Source organism: Mya arenaria, chromosome 4 (genome assembly GCF_026914265.1).
Source record: "Mya arenaria isolate MELC-2E11 chromosome 4, ASM2691426v1".
Lineage (NCBI taxonomy): Eukaryota > Metazoa > Mollusca > Bivalvia > Myida > Myidae > Mya > Mya arenaria.
The window spans coordinates 7,257,605-7,282,037 of record NC_069125.1 but is presented as its reverse complement, the minus strand read 5'-3'; the positions used below and the strand labels follow the sequence as shown (position 1 = coordinate 7,282,037).

The following is a 24,433-nucleotide window of genomic DNA, read 5'->3' as shown; positions in this document are numbered from 1 at the left end:
GTATGCCTTTGTATTTCGTAAAGTTATAAGAATGTTATTAGTGTGGAAGTTGTAATCGCCTCGAGTGTGATTTTTTTGCAGATTCGGTAAGCGCCGCATGAAATCTTAATCTGCAAATTAACTAATCTTATCCGACCACCCTCCACGTTTTACTGCCTATCTTGACACCATCTGTTTCTTTATCGCTGCGAAAGAAATATTGGTAACGTTGGCCAATCTTTACCTATTACAAATTAGAAATCGAGAGAATGTGTCACCAATTGCAAGTATTTTTCACGTTTCTAATTAGTAATGAAGCAAACACTGATTGTCCCAGATTAGCTGGTAGCTTAGCTGACACATTTTTCCTAAAGCAGACATTTAACACCAAAGCTAACCAGTGCTAGAAAGTTATCAATTTCACAAAACGTGGATTGGAAACATGTTTCATGTCATTAAGACACAAACAAACAGAAGTATAGTTTCGGTGAACTGACCTTTCCTAAAATTAACGAGCCGACCCTATTTTTTATGTTTTGATAAAAAAAAGTAGAGCGAAAACATTGATACAGAGGATAAAAAACCTAAGGGTACATAAAAACTTACTGGGTTACACCTGAGTACAAGAAATGGCAAACGAAAATGCAAAAATGTAGCGAAGACACACATTAATAAACAATAAGTATTCAGGTATTGTACTAAACAACAACCCAACCTACCTACCATTTTTGTTTACAGGAATAAGATCAACAGCATGTGACATTAATCAGACCTATGTTTTCTTCAATCTAAAATTGAAAATACATAATTATACATGTATGTATATAAAAACGGAAAAAATGGAAAATGATGAAATAGAATAAATCACACAAGTGAAATTTAACGTTGTTTTTGTATAAAGTATCTGAGAGAGCCGTATTTTGAAATATTTGTAATTAGAACGGAATTATGTGTACGTTTATCAGCGGAACATTTCAATCGGTTTATGTCAAACCGTGTTGCTTTCTTACAGTGGATTGTATTTCAATCAATCTTGTGTATTTCATACCGCGGCATGTTGCTGTTCATCAATCAAGCTTATTTCGTTTAAATAATTCACATTCCATAAAACGGGTGCCTTATTTTGAATGGAAAACATTTTATGAATTTTCAACAACACTACATACATTTGTTTGAAAGTGATACAGTTATATAGAAGTGTAGTGTTTTAAAGGGACAGCATATTCTATGTTAGCACCATTTTTAAATTTGCTCTATTTAAGTTATTATACTTGCATTTACAAATAAACACAAAATAGCAACTAGAAGAAACGCAGATACTAGCAAGAGTTAGACACTCTTTTGAACAGCATTTGGTAAATGCCTAAAATATTTTATTTTCCAATACCGTTACAAACATGTTTCTCTAATTTTAATCATATTCTGTCATTTTCCTTAAATAACAATCTACAATAAAGCTCTTATTTTAAATTTTGATGATGTTTATTTATCAAAACAAGCTGTATTGCACATTTCACAAGAAATTATTTGTTTTATGTCTCACCGTATAAAACGTGAATGAGTCCCTTTAATTGTTAGAATTCGTGTAACACGCACTATGCAAGTGTGCATAGTGAATATAAAACTGGTGATCATGGGATCATTAAAATGAGAGCGAGAAGCAAATAAATACTGAGGATATTGGTTGAACTTGTTGTAGCGTCAGGTGTACTGGAATGCATGTATCGCTGTGTTAGATCGACAGCATTATATTTATTTATTCGCAAGAGCACATAGAGTTCAACTAGCGATTGCATCTCCTCTGATGCAGACTCTTAAACGTTGAGGACGTGTATAGGAATTATACCTTCGTAAGGGCATTGTATATATTTTGTTGGATGCGTTAGAAGGGTTAAAAAGAAAAGGTTCTGCGAATACTAGTTTATATAACAGAATAGTTCGTGCTTGATAATATTCTGAAACAGATGCTAAGCGTTATTATAGACTAGATATTCAACGACAAGGAGACAAGGAGAGAGGAAAGAGAATAATGTTAATATAAGTTGAAATGTTAAATACCATGAATAAATAGGAGAACATTGTTTATGTGTAATTTGGCTTTGCGTTTGAATATTAAATTTCGTTTATTTGTTAAATTATTACGTACAGAGGGAGCTTGGATATCATAAACATTGTGACATAGATCTTGACTATGAAATCGCATCGTCAACTCACAAAGAGTAAATTATGCTAATTTATGTGTTTTTTGAACGAGAACAGGAAATCCTTTTAAATTTGGAGTAAATAAGATTAAATATCACACTGTACAGTGAAGTGGTTATAAATGCGCATTGACGCGATGACATTTAATAGTAAACGCCGGGACTTTTTACAACCAAACAGCACGTAAACATACTAAATGAACAATTTGTGGTTAATATATTATGTATGATCATACAGCAAAAGCTTAGACAATAGATCACAGTGAAAATATTGGTTGCGTGAAAGGCAGGCCTTAAGCAAATGGCTTCATTGAGGGAAACTTGTTATCTGATCAGCAAAGCCGGAATCAGTTTGAGTGAAAAGGTGGCGAAGAATTGGATGAGAAAAGACACGGTAAACAGATGTAAGATATAAGACAGTGATATGTCAGAGAACAGGATTAAATAAGTGAATTGACCGCACTTTGTGAAAAAGGTATAAAATGAAAGTGGTAAGCTATCGACACTTTCCCGTGCGCCTCCGTGAAAAAAAAACATCGTTGCAAAATGTTCTTTGCTGTTTACTCAGGGATAACATCGATTCCAGTTATTGTGGCTTTCTTTGGGACTATTCTTGTTAGTGGTTTTATCTACGTAAAATCTTTCATGAGACTATCTTCGACTATACCAAAACTGTACTTTAAGGAATCAACTTTGTCATTCCACCTTCTAAAGCAATGCAGACTTATGAACCGCAAATTCGATCCACCGTGGTATTTAAGGAACTCGCACGTGCAAACAATAGTGTCGTATTTAATTCCAAATGTCTCGAAGGCGTTCGACAGAGAATATTTGCAAATGAAAGACCGCGGTGTTGTTGCGCTTGACTGGGCTTTGCATGTTTCAGTCTACAAAAGAAAGCGGTGTACAGTGTTAATTATACTTCCTGGATTAGCAGCGAACGCATACGATGTCTCAAATATGTGTAGCTTAGCTGCCCATAAAGGTTTTAGACCAGTGGTGTTTAATCCAAGAGGTTTTGGAGATTCGGAGCTAACAACAGCAAAAATTCTGAGTACCGGTGATCCGTACGATATGCGTGAAGTAGTGAAATATATCCATGGGCGTTTTCCCAAAGCTTTGGTTTCAATGGTTGGATACGGAACAGGGTGTTCTATCATGCTGTCTTATCTCGGTGAATTCGGATCATCGGCAAATATTTGTGCTTCAGCCTGTATATCAGCATGCTTTGATAGCCCAGAGAGGATCTCAAAAGGCATTCAGGGAATTTACGATATGTTTTACATGTTAAAATTGAAGTTCATTCTAAGTGCTCACTCAAACACACTTTCAAAAATTGTAAATTTCCATGAACTCCTTAACTGTTGGTCTTTCAAACGTTTTGAAGAACTATTGTATGCCAAACTTTCCAATATCTCGACCATAGATGATTTTATAGAGCGCAATAATCCCCTCAGGGACGCAGACGAAATCGCCGTTCCCTTACTGTTTATAAACAGTCTAGACGATCCATTTTATTCCAAAATGAACATCCCATATGAACTTTGCAAGTACTATCCTCATATCTTAATGGTGTCTACAAATCAGGGCGGCCATTGTGGATTTATTGACAAACTGTGGGATGTAAGCTGGGCAGAAAAATTGGCCCTGGATTATTTAGATTCAGTTTTAGATTTCACAAACAAAGGCCATAGAATAGATTACGGCAAACGGACTGCTAGATCAACAATTTGATACATGTCAAGAAAGCAAGAATAATTGATAAATGTACCATTGTGTTTTTTGTGTATATTATTTGTTGTCAATATTCGAACAATTCTTTTTAACTATTGTGTTTCTATTTCCCGTGTTTATATTTAAAACCTTGTAAATCAAGGAACGTGTTAAATCGAAGAGTTTTAAACTAAGAGTAGAAACTTCGAAAGCAAATTTTCTGAAGAAGTAATTGTAGTCATGGATTATTATGTGTATTACGGACGTTGTCGTTGTCAAACAAATTCCCCCATAACATTTATGTATGCAATGTTCGTTAAAGCTGCACTCTCACAGATTGAACGTTTTATCAATTTTGTTATTTTTTTTGTCTTGGATCTAGCCATTTTTTGCCAAAGTCTATGGAAACAAGTTATTTAAGACTGCTGACAAAAATAAGATCGCAGATTTTAATATTTAGGTTCATGGGGGTTGGACTAGATGATAACCACTCAACCTTTTCCTAAGATTGGGGTCACCGCCTTTGACGGTCATCGAAACGGATGGTCACTCGAGGTTAAACGACTTGATGACCACCTAACTTCAAACTTGTTCCGATATTGGGATAACCGCCTTTGAACGGTCATCGAAACAGGAGGTCACTCGAGGTTAAAAAAAGATGACCACCCAACCACAAACTTGTTCCGAATTTGGGGTCACCGCCTTTGAATGGTCATCGAAACAAGAGGTCACTGGGGTTAAACTAGATGATTACCACTAAACCTCAAACTTGTCCCAAAAATGGGATTACTGCCTTTGGACGGACATCGAAACAGGAGGTCACTGGGGGTCAAACTAGATGATAACGCTCAACCTCACGCTTGTTCCAAAATTGGGGTCAACCCACTGGAACAGTCATCCAAACAGGAGGTCACTCGGGAGTAAACTACTAGATGACCTCACATCTGTCCCAAAATTGAGGTCATCACCTTTGAACGGTCTTCCAAACAGGAGGTTAATGATAGCCATCCAATCTCAGACTTGTTCCAACAGTTAAAAGTAAATCTTACAATTATACGTAATTGCACTTTATTCGTAATTGCACAACTTGAAAACATTGCAATATTAACAAAATAAATGATATTTTCCTAAAGTTTCCAACTAATTAAATGCAGCATCTCTATATAAATAAATCAAGTTGGAACAACGGTGCTTCCTTAGAGTTACTTTGCAGTCACACAAGGACAGTAATCCGACATTAATTAAGGTATTAAACTATATGTTCATACAATTTTAAATTAATTGTTATATAGTTGAATCCCTGAGGTCAAGCAAACGAAAGCATCGACTAAATAGCTATTACGTATTATAGTATTTCAGTTGTCCTGGCCAGATATAAGAACGAACTGATTCCAAACACTTGCAAACAACGTTATCATAGTATGAGTTCTAAAAACGAATGCTATTAACTTAGATTTACCAAAATCACTTCATTCATAAAAAGATGCGTATGTGCCCACTTTGAAAGTATGTTAGAAAAGAAAATCTGATTTCACAAACTGATACTGATAGTGTAACAGCCTTGATAACAGGCTTGATACTAAATCAGATATTAGTCGTATTTTTCCTAATTCCAGCGATGTGGGCGAAATATTAAATTAGATGGTATTTCCCATTGGCAAAACTTACCATTGTGGCACACGTTAAAATGATAGACCTGAATGGAAAATGAATTGCGGTTTAACATTCTGAGTACCTCATCAAAAAATTATCATACAAGTTCGATTTTCAATAAAATTGGTTGACGCTGATAATTGCTTTAATGTATAGAATAAACGAAATATCATCACAGACGAAATGATGATGCTTAATTTGTCATCCCCGTCAAAGATTAAACTTTGTCAATATAGTTACAAAAGCTCAATGTTCATGATTCTTAGGTTATATTATGTTTAAATTACTTTGCGTTAAAGATGCACTCTTACTACCATATGAGATTTACAGAAAAAAATAAAGTTGCTATAATATACTAAAAGGGATGAATAAATGTCGAAAACGATGGTTCTTATGAAGGATACTGAATATAATTTGACAGAAAGGTGTAGAAAACACGCTATTTCGACCTTATGAGGCTATAGTAAATCACAGTAAATCTTTTAGCATTCACCAATCATTTAATATTTTTACGTTTTCATCTTTTAAATATTTGGTTACAATTATGTTATCAGTAATTAATATTTTCCATAAATACATTATTTGGTAAGTAGATAAAAGTTTATCACTCAAAATTTACGTTTGTTATAAATGTGTTTGTAATGATTTTGAATAAGAGTGTCACTTTAACCTTCAGCTTTGATTTTTGTCATAACCAGGGCCCAATATCACGAAAATACTCAAGTCAAATCTCAAACTCAGTCTCAACTCATTTCACCATATAAAAGCATAATATTCTTCAAAATTTTGCATGGTTTTATACTTTTTGAAAACGTATTTTCTCATAGAATGTGTTAATAAAAATATTTTCAATATTTCAAAGAATATTTTAGAGCTAAAAATATACTTGAGTATTTTTATAAAGAATACTGAATTGTACTCAAATTATTGGCTGTAGAATATATTTTCCTTGGAATTCGACCAAAGGCTTATATCAGCATATTCTATGATAGAATGCGAATATAAAACTGTAAAAAACATATATGATTTTTAACAAATTTTAATGCTATGGGATAAAATGTGTTGAGATTTGACTTAAGTATTTTCGTGATATTGGGGCCAGTTGATGACTTCTTCAAATACATGAGCACAACGTTTGAATTATATGCGATGAACAAATACAAGTGACAAGCTTACAATAATAAAGGAATTGGAACTAACAACTTGCAGTAAATACAACAACTTCCCACTGGTGCTCCAGATGGATTCAGGCATTTGCAAATGGTATTTTTATGGTCTTCGAGTATCTAAAGCCTATTAAAAAAGCATGATGCGACATTTCGAGTAATTATTTATGTTTACAATCATTGCAAAATCTGTTTTACAACATATAAAGGGTTTGATTTGGTTCAACAAGTCGGATAATTGGCTATGCGCAGAGATAATGTCGCTATCGAAATAATATATCCATTTGCAGTGATTGTTTAGGTTATTGTTTTGGGGATATAAAAAGCAGGCATTTTTAATGCTTAGAGAGATTATGCAATATTAGATATACTGTTATTATACTACGTATGCTATTTAATTATTTCATTAAACATAAACCAAAACTATCCGGCATTTACATACACATTTGTAGATCAACCGCATTTCAATGAAACACAAATACAGCTGTAAGAACATTCTCATTATTACCCGACGCACGTCGAACGCTAAGCAATAAGGTCGTTGAAGTTATACCAGTATGAATAACAGAAGACGAGAACTATTCATGTCTTCTTAAAAATGAGAACACTTCTGAAATATGTTTTAAACAACTGATTATAGTATTTATCGATAAGTTTATTGGATGCCGTCATTAACTCTTGTGCGGATGAAAAGAGCATTCCCTTTAGGTGTGTTTTCAAAGTCGGAAAACCGGCGAACTCGAAAGGCACCAGAGCAGTGACTGAGAATATAATACGATAAACAGCCTGCAGGAGGAATGTTAGGAGAGCTATTTTAAGGAAATGCAAATAAATGATTCGTGCATTCTATGATCAATATGTCAAATCGTATTTACTGTAGTACTGAATATTTAGTTTCCTGTCTTTGCATTAATGCTCTAGCATAAACATCTTTGATAAATCATAGGCGATGTGATTTGTAGACAAAGTTTTGAATATAAAAATCATCCAATGTATATTCCGTCGATAAAAAAGCCATGAGAAATTATGTGAATAACTTAAAAAATATTATATGCTCGGTCAAATGTCATATCTTGCAAAGATTGCAAAGGAAACTGCAGCGAAACTTTCATTATAAACATCTACTCTTAAGGTTAATTTGAAACCCCAAAATAGGTAAATTAGGTTCGACCCAAAGGAATCCGTTATCATGAAACATTCCAAATAATATGTTTCAGTCTTTCTCCATTCGATGCATGTTTTCCTTATTTTTAAATTTCGCCCAATAAACTGCGCAATAAGTTTTTTCTAAAACCATTAGTGCCTTTGCATCTTACAAATGATTAACGGCATTGCTTTGAAACCAATCCCTAGGTCCAAATGGCTTCACGTCTTTCCCATAAGCAAAATAAAAATAGCTAGTTAACGACTTTGTTATGAAATGTTTTAAAGTATAAAAACCTAATTGCAAAGAATGGGAAAAACTGATGGGTTAACTAGGAAGTCTGCATTTCTTAAGAAAATTAATACTGATGTATAAAAAACCAAAGACTGTTTAAACTGTAATAAGCTGTGATGCCTATGATATTTATCACAGAGTATTCTCTTGCGATATATTCCCTAATCAGCCCAGCAGCCTAAAATCCAACCCAGGGTTTCAAGAGCCAACAAAGGCTGAACGTCTGAAGTTAACGAGGTTACCCAAAGATACAAAACAACACGCACAAATTGCATTCATTCAAAATATAGTAAGCAATAAATGAAGATGATACCCCTGATAACTGCTTTTCACGCACACCAGGCTAATTAACGCTGTTTTGCTTCATATTCCTGTTAAACAGTAGCATACCTTGCAAGCGGAACACGAAGTCGCACGAGTTAGTTTTTGCCAGAGACTGTAAGTCTTCACAGAAAGCAGTGTTGACAACATGTATTTATTGAGCGCAAAACAAAATCAAACAACTTGTCTTAATATATATAATACGTAGATTGGGGTATCGTGTTGGCATGGACAGTAACATCACACTGGTTCCAAAATTCCGAACACAAAACCTCTTTGGAGAAGAAAGACAAGAGTGAAATAAAAAACATATGAACTATTAACTTCAAGCACTCAATGATCACATACAAACATCCTATGAATATAAATGTTGAAGGAAACAGCAATAACAAATAATGCTTACTCACCCAATTTCATGTTCAATTGGTATAACTGAATAGCACAAGCCGTTATTTATACCTTTGTGTCTTTGATAAATTGTCGTTCGGGCCCTTGTCTTTTGCCTCTTAATTATTTTTGTCGAATTTTCAGGCTAGGCTTGTGCCTGTGGTTTTCATTGTATTATTATAAATAATTCTCTTGTTCTAGAAAGAATTCATTTAAATTTTTGTAAAAAAGTTTAAGGTGTTAAAAATTCAAACTCAGAATAATGTCATCTATGGAGAGCTTGGTAGAACTTCTTTGTTAAGCAGAAGAGCTGTTAATGTAATAAGATATTGGTTAAAAATTGTTAAATTAGAAGATCATAAATATACTAAAGGTGTTTACATTCAAATGTGAAGTTACATAGAAACATAGCCAAATTGTAAGTCTTGGGCAAAATCTGTATGTACTTTATTACAATCTCTTTGATTACATTATGCTTGGTTGAATCAAGGTGTTGGTGATGAAAATATATTTATGCCTTTGTTGAAGCCTAGACTTAATGATACATTTATCCAAAACTGGAGGTCAGAACTTAATAACTCGTCACGTGCAAGAACTTATACAATGTTTTGTAATTTTATGTTGCAACCTTATTTGACAAATGTTAATATATATAAATTTAGAAAAGATCTATGTAAATTACGAGTATCATATCATAGATTAGAAATAGAAGCAGGAAGATGGCATAGACCCGAACCAATATCTTTTGAAAATAAAAAGTGTATTGTGTGTGATATTTTGGAAGATGCATTTCATTTTATTCTTGAATGCCCTCTGTATAACGAATTACGAAATTCATATATCAAGAAGTATTATCGAAATAGACCAAACTTGCCAAAATTTGTTGAATTATTGCAATCCGAAAATGTTAAAGTGAATAGAAATTTGGCCATGTATGTTAATTATGCATTCAGTTTAAGAAACAAGTATCATTATTATTATGACTAGTGATAGCCTATATAAACGTTATTTCACACTGATCTCTCGCTGTCATATATTGTCATGTATTGTTTTTACTATACATGTATACAATAGTTATTAGTTTTGTATTTTACGGGATGTCATATATGTTCTGTATATTATGAATATGGCATTGATCACTTGACAACTTAAATATATACATTATGTTCTCAAATGTATACACATGGACAGTTTGTCTACATGTATTTCTGAATAAACCTATGATAAAACAAACGAAAGAAGCTCATGACCAAAGTAGAAAACAAATTGAAGCATCAAGTTTCAGCACGTGTTGAACATCAAATAAGTTATTTCATTGTGGAAATAAGAAAAGAATCATGAACCGGGGTTGGAACAACGGTTATGATCAGGGATCATCATTATGCACCTGCAGTAATTAAATAAAACACCGAATTGAAATGTAAAAACATATTCTTGCATACCGAACTTGTGTTTCCGGTGCTGGAAAATTTCGTATTACACCCCCCATGTAAGATGAGTCACGCGCAACAACGCGCCACTTCTTATTTCTTTTATTGTATGGTTTATGAAGAGTACATTATGCAATTTCAATAAAGCGCAATCAAAAATATAAGTATTCAATACTTTTAATTAAAATTGAAAATAAATAATCGTAAAAGCGCAATTTTTAAAGTAACTATTTGAAGTCGATAGTGATTTAAAATTACTGCGCTTTTTGACGTCAGTACACAACATCGCATGCGCTTTTTGGGTGAAATGTACAAAAGTGCGTTTTCAACATCAATTGTTCCACAAAATTATAATTTTAGGTATGCAAGAAAAAATATCAGACATGTTTTTTCGGTCCGGATCGAAAAATCCGACAACGGGCATGCTGCGTGACCGGTAACTCGGCAAGCCTCGTAACCTGCTTACGCGCGTGCCCTCAGGTCGGATTATTCTATCCGCACTGGAAACACATGATAAATACTTATAACGTTGGACGTAATAGATCTGCAGTAATGAACAATAACCGGACGCACAAAGGTGCTGCTCGCCAACAAAGGCAGTAAAACAAAACAAAACTGAAGTGTGTTTGCCAATAAAATGTTAAAACGCTGTGACCGATTTGTCTATCATCAAAAATGTACTCCCGATAAAATATGTTTATAAACTGTAACGTATTTCAAATGCAACCCGCCTAACAAATGCATGCTAACGTCCGTTATATTACCGCTGGCAATACCTTGGTTCAGATAGTAGATCATTTGTTTTCATTAAGCATGATAGAGAAGGAATTACTTTTTTATTGTTTGCCATTCGATTAGATTTACTGTCCCGCACAAACTCCGCTGTATTTATTAAAGCTTTAATAACGTCATTAGTGCAGGAGGTTATTACTAACTCCAGTTGGGTTTTGCATATTCGGCAAGTGCATCTTTGAAAAATCCTCGAGAGTAAAATTCGATCCAAAAGCAGATCTATTAAATAAGCCTTTCTGGTTTCAATAATTAATAGGCAAGTTTAAACATGCTACGCACAATATTTGCTTCCATTATGATATTTAGTAATACACTAAATGCTACTTGTTTTGCCGCTATGAAGGGAGGCATTTCAAGTGTTGGAATACGGAGAGTCATTTTTGGTGATATGTATCGCTTTCAAATGTGTGATGGATATATACTTAATTATGATATTCAATGTTAAAGTGACAGGATCTGAGGTCACATAAAGGTCAGGAATAAACGTGATTAGTTTTTGTAATATTTGTTGATAAAACATATTCAAGGAAACCATTGATGCAAAGCATCCAAGGGAAATATCTTGTTGTCTAGCATATAACATAAAATAAGTAATTCCATATTCGAATCTCGATTAATTTAGTTGAAACAACAGGTATGATCAAGGATCATCATTATGGAGGATTACTAGAGGCAATAACACGCCCATCAGCAATTATTATTTTATCTTAGCTCAAATAAATCAATTGGCGTTTCTGTGTGCGCAGTTAATCTAATCTTATGGCACTTAATTAAAAAGTAATTCTTTTTCAATCAGTCTTATAAATGGGAATAAATAATCTAGTAAATGAACATAGGTGTTGCCAGCGGTAATATTCACGTGCGATAGAATAAATTTATCTGGTAATGCGGCCTGCATTTCAATACGTTACTAGTTAGAGTCTATAGCATTTAAATTAAAAACTGGAATATATATTTAATGATAGATAAGCACTGTAATAGATCTGCAGTAATGCGTAAGAACATGACGTATTATGATGATGAATTCCAACAATTGTAGTTAAACAAACCAACCTTGAGAGATTGCGTACAAAATGAAACAGCTCTGCGACTTAGAACAGATTTGTTTGCTTGCCGATCAGCGAAAATTATTTTTCGTTTTTAATGTTAAAATGCTAATAGGTTATAACGTGTAACATATTGAAATGCAGCCCGCTTAGCCGGATAAATCCATTCTAGCATAAGTATATATTATCGCTGTCAACAGCTTGTTTCATTTACTACAGGAAACAGTTTTTATTCAGCATAATTAAGCAGGAATTACTTTTTTAATTAAGTGCCCTTTTATAACATTTACCGCACGCTCAGAAATGCCTCTGTATTTCATATAAAGTTATAAGAAGGTTATTAGTGCAGGAAGTTGTAATCGACGAAAGTGTAATTTGTTTGATTCGGCAAGCGCCTCGAGAAATCAGAATCTGCAAATTAACGAATCTAATCCGACCTCCCTCAACGTATAACCTCCTATCTCGACACCATCTGTTTGGTTATCGCTGTGAAAAAATATTGGTAACGTTGGCTAATTATTACCTGATAATGATTGGAAAACAACAAAACTTGTCTCCAATGACAATTATCTTACACTTTCTTATTAGCAATGGGGCAAAAACTTCCGATGGTCACAGATTGGCCAGTAGCTTCGCTGAACGACATTTTTCCTTAAGCAGAACTTTAACACCAAGGAATCCAGTCGGTGGAAATTATCAATTTCCTAAAACGTGGACTGGAAACATAAAATTATTTTTATATCGGTAAGGCCAAAACAGAAAGGAAATGATTCCGGTGAATTGACGTAAGCTAAAACTTAGGACTGACCCAAATTTATGTTTTTGAAATGAAGGAAATCGAGTGCAAACACATGACAAAAGGAAGACAAAAGCCTAAGGGTACGTAAGGCTTACTGGGTTTCAACAGTAACTTCATACATGAAAAGTTTCAAATGAAAGAAATATGCATGCATGAAGTAAAGACATATAAATCAATAATAATTATACATGTATTCTTGTAAAAAAAATCCAACCTACCTACCTTTTCTGTTACAGAATCAAGATCTACCATGTTACCGGAATCAGACCTAAGTTTTCTTTAATCCAAAATCGAAAATTAATATAAAAAAGGAAAATAAGTTGTAATAGATTACTCGCTCTATTGAAATCAAATGTTTTCTTGTATAACATATCTGACAGAGTTTGTTTTCAAATGAAATATTTGTAAGTAGATCGGAATCATGTCGCTGTTTATCAGCGGTTTATATCAAAACGTGTTCATTTCATACTGTGGATTGTATTTCAATCAGTCGCGTGTAATATATACCGCGCCATGTTGCTGTTCATCAATCAAACATATCTCATTTAAATAATCCACATTTCATAAACTGGTGGCTTATTTTGAATGGAAAGCATTTGATGAATTTTCATTGACATAACATACATTAGTTTGACAGTGATACAGTGATATAGAAGTGCAGGTGTTTAAAGGGACTTGTCTACATGTTTTGCGTTTGCAACATTTTCAAATTTGTTCGAATTAAGGTATTAAAGTTACAGTTACAAATAAACATAAAACAACAAGTGGCAGATACGCAGATATTAGCAAGAGGAAGACACTCTTCTGATTTATTTTGTAAATGCCTAAAATAATTTATTTTTTAATATCGCTACTTAGGTTTTTCTGCAAAATTATTCATATTCTGTCATTACTATTTACAATAAAGCTTTTATTTGAAATTTGATGATGATTAATTCTTATAACCAGCGTTATATCACTTTTCACAAGAAATTATTTATTTTATGTCCTACCCACTAAAACGTGAACGTGTCCCTTTAATTCAAGTCAAGTCAAAATTTTATTAGCATTATTCAAATTGAACATTGCCAAAAACATATACACAAGATGGCATTTAATGATATCAGTATAACATCAAAAGAGAAAAGTATGTTTTATAATATCATGGTATAATAGAATTTATACAATTAAGCATTTCTTCTATCTGTAGCAAACGATATATATGTTGCTATGTTATTTAACAGCTTAACATTGTCAGTACTTAACAAAGTATTAAATTTGGTCATGTTTGGCCATTGGCAATAATATCTTGGTAAATATTTGACACGAAGGTCTCTATACTTTGGGCATATCAAAAGAAAATGATACTCATTTTCAACAACATTCATATTGCAATGTACACATTTTCTATCTTCACGATTAATATTCCTATATCTCCCTTCTTCAATATTAAGACAGTGTGCTGAACATCTAAATCTAGTTAAACATATCCGTAATTTGTTATTATTTATACAAGACAAGTATTTTTCAATGACAAAATCGTGTTTAAAACCAACATAATATTGTAATTTATCTGAGTTTCTAACACTCGTATACCATTGTTGCAAATAATTATCATACAACCGTCTTACAACAGCCTCTAATTGCAGTCGTGTAACATTTTCACAATCAAACATAAAAGTAAATCCTAGCTCATCGAGCAGTTCCTTCACTTTTAGTGTCCATGTATTTATATACATACCATTGTTATTTTTCATACTATAAACTTTATATAAAAGAGACCCAGGATAACGTTTTATTTTATACCAAAATCTAATTATTCTAATTTTTCTAAACAATGATAATGGGAATCTTGCCAATTCACCATATACTGCAGCATTACAAGTCTGCTGTCTAACACTTAGAATTTGTTTCAAGAATTTTAATTGAACTCTCTCGATATCCTGAGCTCTATGGAAACCCCATACTTCACAACCATAATTCAGTATGGGGCTTATCATAGCATCAAATAACTTTAATTTATCACGTATATCTAAAGATATAACATCGAACAATCGATTAAAGAATACAAAGCACGCAGTGCTTGTTCTGACAACTGTTTTTGTGATTGCAAATATGTACCATTTTGCGATATTGCAACACCTAAGTATGTGAATTTTTTAACAACATCAAGTTTATGCCCGTCATACATCAAATTAACATTCTCAGTTCTGTTTCCTTTTTGACATACCATTACAAAGCTTTTATCTATGTTAACAGTTATACCCCATGTATTACAATATACATGTAATTTATTCAGTAAGAGCTGCAAACCTTGCTCAGTATATGAAAATAAGACAGTATCGTCTGCAAATAACAGCATAAATATACGAATTTCGTCAATAGTGACTGTATCAATACAATCTCGACTTAAACTATCTTCCATATCATTTATAAAAAACAGAAATAACAACGGTGAAAGAGGCTCACCTTGCTTAACACCCATATTGCTATCAAAATAGTCACTATATTGTGATCTTACACGTACACATGATTTCACTGATTCATATATTTTTTTGAGCATCGATACAAGTTTGGTTGATGCACCATATTGTAACAATTTGTACCATATACCATTTCTATACACAACATCGAACGCTTTACGAAAGTCTATAAAGGCACAGTATAATTTTCTTTTATCAGTATTAATAACCATATTAATAATAGATGACAACACATAAATACAATCAACAGTACTACGTTTGCCTCTAAAGCCAAATTGGTTATCATTTAGTATAATTGTGATTATGCGTGTAAAGAGCGCTATGCCTGTTATGCGCACATGTGAATGTAAAACTGGTGATCTTAGGATCATAACAATGACAGCGAGAAACAAATAAAATCTGAGAATATTGGTTGTTGTAGCGCCAGGTATACTTAAATGCGAAGAAAAGTTAGATCGACAGCGTTATTTTTTATCTATTCGCAAAAGCACATATGGTTCAACTCCTCTAATGCAAACTCTCAAACTTTAAAGAAATGTATTAATTATGCCCTTGTTATGTCATTGTGCTCACGTTGTAGGATGCGGTAAAAAGGATTAAAAGAAGATGTTAAGCGGATAATAATCTATGCACAAGAGAACAGATCATTCTTGAATACATTTTGATGCTAAGCGTTATCATGGATAATTTTAGAATATCAATGGTAAGGAGAGAAGTTTGAAAGAATATTATGTAAGAAAAGTTGAAATGTTAGATATCATGAATAGATAGTGGAACTAAGTTAATGTGTAATTTTGTTTTCGTTTAGATATAAAATTACGTTAATTTATTAAATTATTACGTACAGAGGAAGCATGGATATCATATAGCTCTTGGTAATAAAGTCATAATGTAAAGTAACATTCAACAAAAGAAAATTAAGTTAATAGGTGTGCTTTTTGAACGAGAGCAGGAAATGCTTTCAAATTTGGAGTTAAAAATATCAAATATCACACAGTAAAGAGTATGGTAATAAATTCGCATTAACGCGATGACATTTAATAGTGACCGCCGGTTCCGTTATCAACGAATACCGTTTAAATAAACCATGAAAATATATTGTAAAAAGGCATATTATGAAAGGCACCGTACACCAAATCGCTTCATCGAGGGAAACATTTTATCTGATCAGCAGTGTAGGACGCAGTGTGAAAGACAGGGCGGCGAACAAGTGGATAGGTCAAAGTCACGGGGAATAGATGTAAGATATATATATATATATATACCAGTGATATGTCGGAGAACAGGATTAAATAAGTTACTTGACCGCACTTTGTTGAACAAGCATTTACTAGAACTTATAAGATAAGGACACATTCCCGTGCGCCCTCCGCTGAAAATAGTAAAGTTGCAAAATGTTCTATACTGTTTACTCAGGGATTACATCGATTTCAGTTATAGTGGCTTTCTTTGGGACCATTCTTTTTTATCTATGTCAAATCTTTCATGGAACCATCTTCAACTTTTCCGAAACTGTACTTTAAAGAATCGGCTTTGGCATCCCATCTTTTAAAGCAATACAGACTTATGAACCGCAAATTCGATCCACCGTGGTATTTAAGGAACGCGCATGTGCAAACGAAAGTGCCGTATGTAATTCCACATATCTGGAAGGAGTACGACAGAGAATATTTGCAGATCAAAGACCGCGGCGTTGTTGCGCTTGACTGGGCTGTGTATGTTTCAGTCTACAAAAGAAAGCGGTGTACAGTGTTGATTATACTTCCTGGATTAACAGCGAGCACATACGATGTCTCAAATATGTGTAGCCTAGCTGTCCATAAAGGTTTTAGACCAGTGGTGCTTAATCCAAGAGGTTTTGGAAACTCGGTGCTAGCAACAGCAGAGATTTTGAGTACCGGTGATTCATACGATATGCGTGAAGTAGTGAAATTTATCCATGGGCGTTTTTCCAAAGCTTTGGTTTCAATGGTTGGATACAGAAATGGCTGTTCTATCTAATGTCCTATCTCGGTGAATTCGGATCATCGGCAAATATTTGTGCTTCAGCCTGTATATCGGCGTGCTTCGATAGCGCCGAGAGGATCTCAAAAGGCATTCAAGGAATTTATGATACGTTTTACATGTTGAAATTGAAGTTCATTCTAAGTGCTCACTCAAAATCATAATCAAAAATTGTGAATTTTCATGAATTACTTAATTGTTGGTTTTTCAAACGCTTCGAAGAACTTCTTTTTACAAAACTGTACAAACTTTTAAGCATCGATGATTTCATAGAACGCAACAATCTCTTCAGGGACGCAGACGAAATCGCCGTTCCATCGCTTTTTATAAACAGTATAGACGATCCATTTCATCCCAAAATGAACATTCCATATGAACTTTGCAAGTAATATCCTTATATCTTTATGGTGTCTACTAAAAAGGGTGGCCATTGTGGATTTATTGACAAAATGTTGGATTTAAGCTGGGCAGAATTGGTCCTTGATTATTTAGATTCTGTTTCAGATTTCACAAACAAGGGCAATAGGATAGATTACGGTAAACGGACTGCAAGATCAACAATTTGATACCTACGTAACAAGAATAAATCATAAATGGACTATTTTGTTTCGTGCAATCGCTGGGCCATTTTTTACTGTATACCATTTGTTGAATACCATCTGTTATTATTGAAACAATTCTTTGTAAGATTATTTCTTGCCCTTCGCCTATTTAAAACATTTGAAAAGCACGTACGGTTTTAATTTATTTGTTTATAACTAAGAGTATAAACTTCAAAAAAGCAAGTTGTCTGTTAAAGTAGCTCTATGCAAGGATGATTTTGTGTATTAAGGACGTTATCGTTGTGTCGAAAACATTGTATACAAATAATTCACGTTCGTATGTACCAAACAAATGCACCGATGTATGCGAAATCCTTCGGTTAATTTAGTGGTGTATAAAACGTAGTCAAGAAGCAACATGGTTAATATTGGCCCTGCATGAAGCCAGACAGTATAAACCTTCGAGACACAAAACGAAAAACAACGTGCAATACAAAACAGACATACCACACATTCATAAACATACAAATTAAGCAAATGTCTTGGTTACCTACTTGGAACGGTCAGTGAAACAAGAACACACTGCACCTTCAGTTATTACAAACCTAAACATATAAGCCTAGTATAGGATGGTATTAACTTGAAGGCAATGAGGTGTAAAGTAAAATAAATGATATAGTTGATTAAAGTTACCTCAAGTACTCAGCCTGTTAAAACTAAAATTGGCTAATTCCATAAGAGACATAAAAAAACAGTGAATGATTCTTTAAAACAATGTACACTTATAATATTCTGGAAGAAATGTCATTACTACTGTTAGATTACAGTGGATTAAAATAAGGGCTTTATATTATATATAAATAAAATATCTTGAGCACCGAATTAGTTCATTGATTTAACAGAGCAAGGGATTTTTAAGTAATGTTTTATGCATTCCAATGCTAAAATAACGTTGTTGTTTTTCTTCATAGTGGCATGGTTGCAAATCATATTTAGTATTAAAAATTATTGATATGTTTTGCGATGTTTCAAAAATAATAAAATGGGAAATCAATGAAAATCAGAATGGGAAAAAGTAAACAAAGACCAAAACTAAAGGCTCTATGCGTAGCACACATGTGACAAGAGACCCACAACGTACAAACATCACATAAAGGCTACACACACATCAACATTTCTGCATATCAATTAAAGTTTGGGTCACGCATTAGAATGGTCGGCGAAATAGGAGGTCATTCGGGGTTAAACTTGATGACGAGTTCCCAAACTTACACTTATACCCAAATTGTGGTGACCGCTTCGCATCGGCCATCGAAACAGGAGGTCACTCGGGGTTATCTAGTTGATAAGTTCCCAACCTCACTATTGTACTCAAATTGGGGTCACCGCCTCGACAGGTCATCGAAACAGGAGGTCACTCGGGGTTATCTAGTTGATAAGTTCCCAACCTCACTCTTGTACCCGAATTGGGGTCACCGCCTCGCATCGGTCATCGAAATAGGAGGTCACTCGGGGTTAAACTTGATGACGAGTTCCCAAACTTACACTTATACCCAAACTGGGGTCACCGCCTCGCATCGGTCATCGAAACAGAATATCACTCGGGGTTATCTAGTTGATAAGTTCCCAACCTCACTCTTGTACCCAAATTGTGGTCACCGCCTCGCATCGGTCATCGAAACAGGGGGTCACTCGGGGTTATCTAGTTGATAACCTCACACTTGTACCCGAATTGGGGTCACCGCCTCGGATCGGTCATCGAAACAGGAGGTCACTCGGGGTTATCTAGTGGATAAGTTCTTAACCTCAGACTTGTACCAAAATTGGGGTTACCGCCTCGGATCAGTCATCGAAACAGGAGGTCACTCGGGGTTAAACTTGAGGATGAGTTCCCAACATCACACTTGTTCCTGCAATAATAAGTAATTCATGTAAACATAAGTAATTGCACAATTATAAGTAATTGCACAATTATATGTATAAGCCAAATCGGAGCATGCATCAACTTGAAGCACATGAAGAATAAACAAATTAATCACAAAAACTAGAAACTTTTGATAAGATATATTCATCATTTCCACATGAATGAATCCAGCCGGCGCAACAGTGCCTCGTTAAAGGTACCTCCAAGTCATACATAGACAGCTATCTGACATCTTTAATAAAGGTATTAAATAATGTGTGCATACGATTTCATTGTGATTAAATATAGTGCAATCCGTGAGGTCAAGCAAACAAAAACATCAATTTAATATCTATTATGTATACTATTCTTGGGTTTCCTGGTCGAAGTGATTCCAAACACTTGCAGATAATGTAAATATAATATGTTTCTAAAAGAAGATTAATATTAACTTAGCTTTCCCAGAAATACTTCATAGATTAAAGGATTATGAGTCCAATTTGAAAGTATATTAGAAAAGAAAAATCCGACTTTACGCACTGATACTGCAAGTGTATGCACTGATACAACCTTCGTTTTAAATGAGATATTAATCGTGTTTTGCCTTAAGCAAGGGATGTGGACGAAATATTTTTATTTGCTATACGTCTGTTTAGAAGTTATTTCCCGTCGGCAAAGTTTACCAATGTGGCACACGTTTAAATGATTGACCAGTATGGAAAATATATTGTTGTTTTACATTCGGAGTACCTCATCAATAAAATAGAATACACATTTGATTTTTTTTTATTAAATCGGTTGACTCCGATAAATTTAATTGCTTTAATGAAAAGAGTAAATGACATGTCAACACAGACAAATAGAAGACGCTTAATTTGTTTTCCCCTCCAAAGGAGCAAGAGCAATGTCTCCTCGGTTACTATGTGGTCCAGAAAGCTATTTGAGACAACCAACAGGCCTTGGCTGAGGTATTGTGCAACCTTTATATATTCATCGATATATATCTTTAAGACCCATGTATACAGATTTTGAAATCTTCAAGGTTGCACAATACCTCGGCCAAGGCCTGTCGCTTGTCTCAAATTGATAAATCATGTGACCAAGTATACATCTGCACCAGACTGTAACGTCGCAAACATTGTATTGTGTAAAAATAATTGTTAAAAAACAAATCTCAGTTTATCATTATTTTTTTGTATGACGCTGTTCCGTCGCGATCATTGTAAACAAGTATGTCGTCAGTTGAATCGATAACAAGAACTGTTCAACTGCAATTGTTCGCCTACCTGTTCGTAATAACGTACGATATATATTTTTCGTGCTGTTATTTTCCAAGGAATGATGTTGCATTGTTAAAAATACAGTCTTGAAGACAACTGAAATATAGTCATTGGTATATGGTCTGTATTGTGTTCATTCCAGTTCAAATTTGATGGTTTCAAACTTAAGTTAATCCCTTAAAATACTTAGTGTCTTTCTGCATCTTATTCTGTTCATATCAGGACTTTCTCAATACTATTTTGGTTCGTAATCAATCGAGCGCTTGAAAAGCGTACTTGCACACGATTGTCGACAATCTCAACAATGAAATGCAGTAATAGTGGATCTTTTCCTATAAAAAAATCCTTTATTTTCGTTTATATCAGTCTTTATAAGTTAAGTATGTTAATACTTTCATTGTACAAAAAAGTTGGATTTGAAGCTCTATTCCAAAATTTGATGACGATTTGAGAACTCTTTGAAAAACACAACCTTTGCAGTCAAATCAGTTTTAGAAAAGAGGAAGGGGGAGGTTATTTTCTTATACTCCATATCTTCTGTGAATATTGTTTCTTAACAGAATTAGCTACGTTTTGATTAAAAGGAGACAATCGTTATCTCATTTTAGCACATATGTTGGTACTTTAGACATGCCCTGGTTGATACCTGAATATTACAAACCAATAAATTTTCCCATATATTCCTTAATGGTTTAACCGATTGACACGCATACAAGTATTGATTTCTGATCTTTACGACCCCGGACACCACACCATATATGGAAAAAAGGTTCTACTTGTGTTATAAACATTAAGCAACGGCAGGAAAAGAAGAGCATCTGATAAGATAATTAGTTCAAAAAAGAAGAAGAAAAGGTTGGTCTAACCACTTTCAATTGGATAAAGTGACCCGATCCGGCGTAGGAGTACAAACAATGCAATGCAAAGTTGAGCCAAAAATCAGATCCTGTAGATCCAGCATGATAAACAAAATTTAAAAATCACCATTCAGGTTCAAAACCTATAAGGATCAAATGGTTTGAGGTTGCTATGCTTTGATTCACTGTCATTTGTTAAATTAGACCAAAGAAAACACTGTAATAACGTTTTTGGTGTAATTTGCCCTATAAACTGCCGATAAGTATAGTTCAGGGTTACACTGACCATACAATAATAACTATTGGTAAAGCGTCTGCAACCAGTGTATTCATTTTTTGCGTTTTTTTTTTTAATATTATATGTTATACCGGCGTCATATATTTTCGGGAAAAGTAATCATTGAATGAAATGAGCGCCTTTAGTTCTTTCCACTTTTTGCCCAGGAGAGCTTTTGAGAAAAAAGGTTTGAAAACAAATGTTATCCAGGTTTAATATGATTTCATCGACATTGATGTGATTTCGTATTTAAAGAGATGATCAGGATAGCTTACCAATAATAAAATGCGCGGCATACTGATTTTCTGCATTATGATACTTGCTGTGTCAGGAACTACTCCTAATCCGAGGGCCGGAGGTAGGTAAATTAGTGTATTGTACATTTTAATTCATCTTAGTAAACTTAGATATTGTCATATTGTTGAGAGACGAAAATATTTTTTCGAAATTTTATAAATATTGTCATATTTATTTTAAAATACAGTTAATATCGATTTCAACGAATTTGAACATATGTTTAAATATATCGGCAAGATTTAATCCATTAATGTTAAGAAGATTTTCATAGAAATCATTATTCTCGAAACAGCTCAGAGGAATTATTGACTGACATATGTTTACTTTTCGCCATCTTCGGCATCCCATGCATCAACTAACGGAGTGGCATGCCTAAATTGTCGATATATTGATAAAACGTTGAATTTTCACATTAAACATCATTTCCCCTTGATGATCGCTGTCGTTAAGTTTATTCAGCGTCATTAAAATGACGTCATTTACCTATCAATTCAATTTAAAATTTAAAGAAATATCTTGGATAAGCTAAACCGTTGAATATCAGTGCTCACCAGCAGTTATTTTAGTTAAGGTAAAAAGGTATTGAGGAAATGAAATTCATCAAAAAACTGAATTTGTCACATAACCAATTTACCTAGTAAAACAAAAACACGTGACCAACTAATTTGACAGTAAAGTTTATCAGGCACCTAGTTATTTTGTCGAATTTTCCGCAAGTTACACGATAAAATGATAAACTAGTATGACATTGGTGATTTCAGCCGCGTGTCGCTGTGCGATATCTTGCGGTTCCTCTGAATGTTATGCCGGAAGATGTATCGGCGCCCCTTCGATAAGGTTTGGATGGTGCTGCAATAGGGGACATCCGAGATGTCACTGAAATACTGCATGTGACCGCTTGCAGCTGAGATTTTGTCAAAGATTATGTGCTATAATTACACCTTGCTTAAACTGTAATTGAGACGTGTTATAAGTGATAAAAAACAACAACTTATTATCATTTGCTTATAGCAAATATCACAATACGCAATTTTAATAATGCATACTACCTTTTTTCTCAATTCATTGAACTATTAACGCAATGCTATTCAATTGGTTTTGCTTGTAAGAGTTTATATTTGTGTGCACATTAGAATGCGCTGATGTATGTAATTGTTTGCTGTATAATATATTTTTGTGCTTCATATTTATTGAATAAATCGCATTAAATGCGTTTAAGATATGAATCATTTTGTTTGCATAAACAATGCTTTAGGCGATGAAACGATGTAGGGACAGCTCCATGAATTGAAGTAAACGGAGGCGTAACTTAGGGGCGCAATATTATGACATGCATCCCTCCCTAAGAACTAAAATTATATGGTAAAAAGGGTGGCAGGGAGTTGAGGTACTCCCGAATTATAGTTTTAAAAATTCCTAGACCGAAATGGTTCATTTTCAACGTATCTGATTGCTTTTCTACGATGTTGACATAAAAAGTAAACGTAGACGAGTTTAGGGGAGGGGGAGGGGTGGGGCTAAATCAGCTAGTGGTATGTTAAGTTGGTTTCAAATTACCTATTGGATATTCCTACAGCCAAAAGTGAATCTGTGTAATCACTCTAGTGTCAGTTTATATCAATAGGAGTCTTCAAGAGGGATTAGTATAAAATAGGTAACCATTTAAATCGGACCAAATGTATTGTTCCTTAGGTCAAACTGGCAAAGGAGAGCAAACACGTGTAAGAAGATTGTTTTGTTAACATTTGTAGAAAAAGGGACGGACAATCAAATAGACAAACCTAAACATAGAAAGTATTAAACATATGGTGTTATAATACTTAAAACTTGGTAACAAGTTCAATATGTCGCACAGTTTGGTATTTTTCATAAATGCTTGTCAAATT

At 33.9% G+C, this 24,433-nt stretch overlaps 1 protein-coding gene, 1 long non-coding RNA gene and 1 pseudogene across 2 annotated transcripts; all 3 read left to right on the top strand.

Annotated features, from left to right (window-relative positions):
* The first annotated feature begins 1,862 nt into the window (after positions 1 to 1,862).
* LOC128231585 (protein ABHD15-like) lies at positions 1,863 to 4,240 on the top strand. The gene has a single exon (XM_052944599.1). The coding sequence runs from the start codon at positions 2,727 to 2,729 to the stop codon at positions 3,912 to 3,914; it is 1,188 nt and encodes a 395-aa protein (XP_052800559.1). The 5' UTR covers positions 1,863 to 2,726; the 3' UTR covers positions 3,915 to 4,240.
* Positions 4,241 to 16,474: 12,234 nt separating this feature from the next.
* LOC128229794 (protein ABHD15-like) lies at positions 16,475 to 17,989 on the top strand (annotated as a pseudogene).
* Positions 17,990 to 22,439: 4,450 nt separating this feature from the next.
* Positions 22,440 to 23,773, top strand: LOC128231586 (uncharacterized). The gene is made up of 2 exons (XR_008260388.1): positions 22,440 to 22,608; positions 23,309 to 23,773. It is a non-coding gene; the product is annotated as an uncharacterized LOC128231586 (long non-coding RNA).
* Positions 23,774 to 24,433: the final 660 nt, after the last annotated feature.